Source organism: Malurus melanocephalus, unplaced genomic scaffold (genome assembly GCF_030028575.1).
Source record: "Malurus melanocephalus ecotype Western Australia unplaced genomic scaffold, MMel_1.1 scaffold_266, whole genome shotgun sequence".
NCBI lineage: Eukaryota > Metazoa > Chordata > Aves > Passeriformes > Maluridae > Malurus > Malurus melanocephalus.
The window spans coordinates 601,729-603,874 of record NW_026623498.1 but is presented as its reverse complement, the minus strand read 5'-3'; the positions used below and the strand labels follow the sequence as shown (position 1 = coordinate 603,874).

At 50.2% G+C, this 2,146-nt stretch overlaps 1 protein-coding gene across 1 annotated transcript in view; it reads left to right on the top strand.

The window, feature by feature from the left end:
* The first annotated feature begins 979 nt into the window (after window positions 1-979).
* PIK3CD (phosphatidylinositol-4,5-bisphosphate 3-kinase catalytic subunit delta) overlaps window positions 980-2,146 on the top strand; it is an 18,734-nt gene continuing 17,567 nt past the window's right edge. Inside the window, exons 1-2 of the mRNA XM_057376002.1 lie at window positions 980-1,113; window positions 1,471-1,634. Of these exons, the coding sequence (XP_057231985.1) occupies window positions 1,494-1,634 (141 nt within the window). The 5' untranslated portion in view covers window positions 980-1,113; window positions 1,471-1,493. The remainder of the gene's footprint in view (window positions 1,114-1,470; window positions 1,635-2,146) is intronic.

Here is a 2,146-nt window from a genome sequence, read left to right as displayed (position 1 = left end):
GAGCAGAAAACAAGACCGGCTTGTTTTGCTTTATTCAAACTTGTAAACCTTCCTCCTCCCGCTGTGCTCCCCTCCCTAAGGCACGGGGGTGGTTTGTGGTCTCTCTATCCGGTCTCTGGGTGCTGCAGCCTGTGTGCTGAGGAAGCAGGACAGATAAAACCCAGCTCATCTTTCTGGGAATCCTGACCTCAGCGCTGGCAGGGAGGTGCTGTGTTCCCAGGAGCTGGCAGATAAGGTGCTGGGCTCTGTGTGGTGTTCTGGTGAGAGCTGCCAGCAGSACTGTGCTTTGGGGGTCAGCACCACACTGCCCAGCCTCTGAAAGAGTCCCTACACCCACAGTGCAAAGCCGGGTTTAAAGTTGTGAATGAGAGAATTTTGTGCTGTTTTCATGGGCTGAGGACAAGTGACACTGAGGGTGTGTGCAGGGCTGAGTTTGGAGGGCTTCCAGGCTGTACTGGGATGTTCCTCTGCTGAGCTGATGGCAAAGCTCTGGTGAGAGGGAGCTCAGGTGAGCTGCTTTCTCTGCTGAGGTGGTTGGAGAGAATTAGAGCCACTTSTCTGCCTCTTGCTGGGAGCCAGTGCCACCAGTTCCAGAGTCTCCCAGCACGTGGGGACACCACGCTCGGCCGCTTGGCATCTGGGCAGGAAACTGGGGTTTTATGTGCAGGAAACTGGGGTTTTACTGCTGTAGTATTTTGCTTGTGGGCAAATGGATGGAGACTTTATTACCTGTCCTTGAGAAAGGAAATGTCTGACGGGCTTCTGGTGAATGCCTTTTGTTTCATTCTGTATTTTGAAACAGCAGTTTGTACCTGATAGTGTGCAGATTYTTGTTCTCTTCTTCAGACATACTGAAAATAAATTGTAGTGTCCTGCCAAGGGAGAGGCTGCATGGAATTACAAACTTACTGGGATTGTCTCAGCCTGAAACTTCATTGCTCTGTGCTTGTAGAGGGGGGATGTACAGCAGAGTATTATTTGTGTGTATAAAAATGCATTCATACTTGGAACCAGCAACAACTCTTTCTCCCTCTTGCAGACTGGAACTGAGCTCTGGAAAAACAAAGTGGAGCTTGGAGCATGAGGCCTGAGGATTGCCTTACACAGCCAGGGGTAGGGACTCGCTGTTTTTCTTGGCTGCTTGGTCACAGATGAACTATTGGGACAAGTGCCTTTRTTCTCCAGAGGAGATAATTCCCTTATTTCTTTGTCAAATGCAGATGTRGATGTTAATCCCGGTCTAGAAGGGATTAAGAGAGGGTTGCATTGAMATAGAAGCTGATGCTATAGTTACTTGTGGCTCAAAGGCACTGGACTGGAGTTTTTACTCAGGTTCATGCTTTCCTGAGCTATAAACCTGTGCTGATCTTCCTTTCTTTGGGTTCTTTTGCACATGAATTTTCTACAGAGCCCAGCACAGAACTGAGCAAACAATATGTAGTCAACAGATTGTTCTCCCTTTTCTTRCAGGTGGTAGCTGAGCAGTGAGCAGGATGCCCCCAGGCATTTACTGCCCTACGGAATTCTGGTCCAAGGGGGAAAACCAGAACATCCAGGTGGACTTTCTGCTGCCCACAGGCATATACCTGAACCTCTGTGTACCCTGCAATGCCAGCCTGGGCACCATCAAACAGGTAACAGCCTTGTGCCAGCTGTTGGCTGACAGCTCTGTGTTCTGCCTCCGAGAGCAGGCACTTAGGATGAGAGTTAAAAAAGGGATAGGAAATCATGTGAAAGTGCCATCCACAGGGAGAGAAAGGATCTTTGGGAACTGGACAGTGTTGACAAGACTTGGCTCGTATCACAAATTTCATGTTACTGGGRGCAAGTTACTTAACCCATTTTGCTTCCAGTGTGAGTAATTCCTCTGTTTCACAGGCCCACAGTCAGCAGGTGCTTACTGTGAGATGTTCAGGTGGGGGGATTTACATTGCCTGAAACAAAAGGCAGCTGTGAACAAAGGAAGTCACTTAAAGATGCCCAGGTTTAGGAGAAACTGGAGCTACCACGCTTGGCTGAGGAGCAGCCTGGGATTGGGGAGCGCCCTGAGGAGCCTGGGCTGTGCTCTGCCTTTGCTGTGTGGGTGCCAGCAGGAGGGTGAGGCTGGAGCAGCCCCTGAGGGGCAACTGGAACTGCGGCTGGGCCC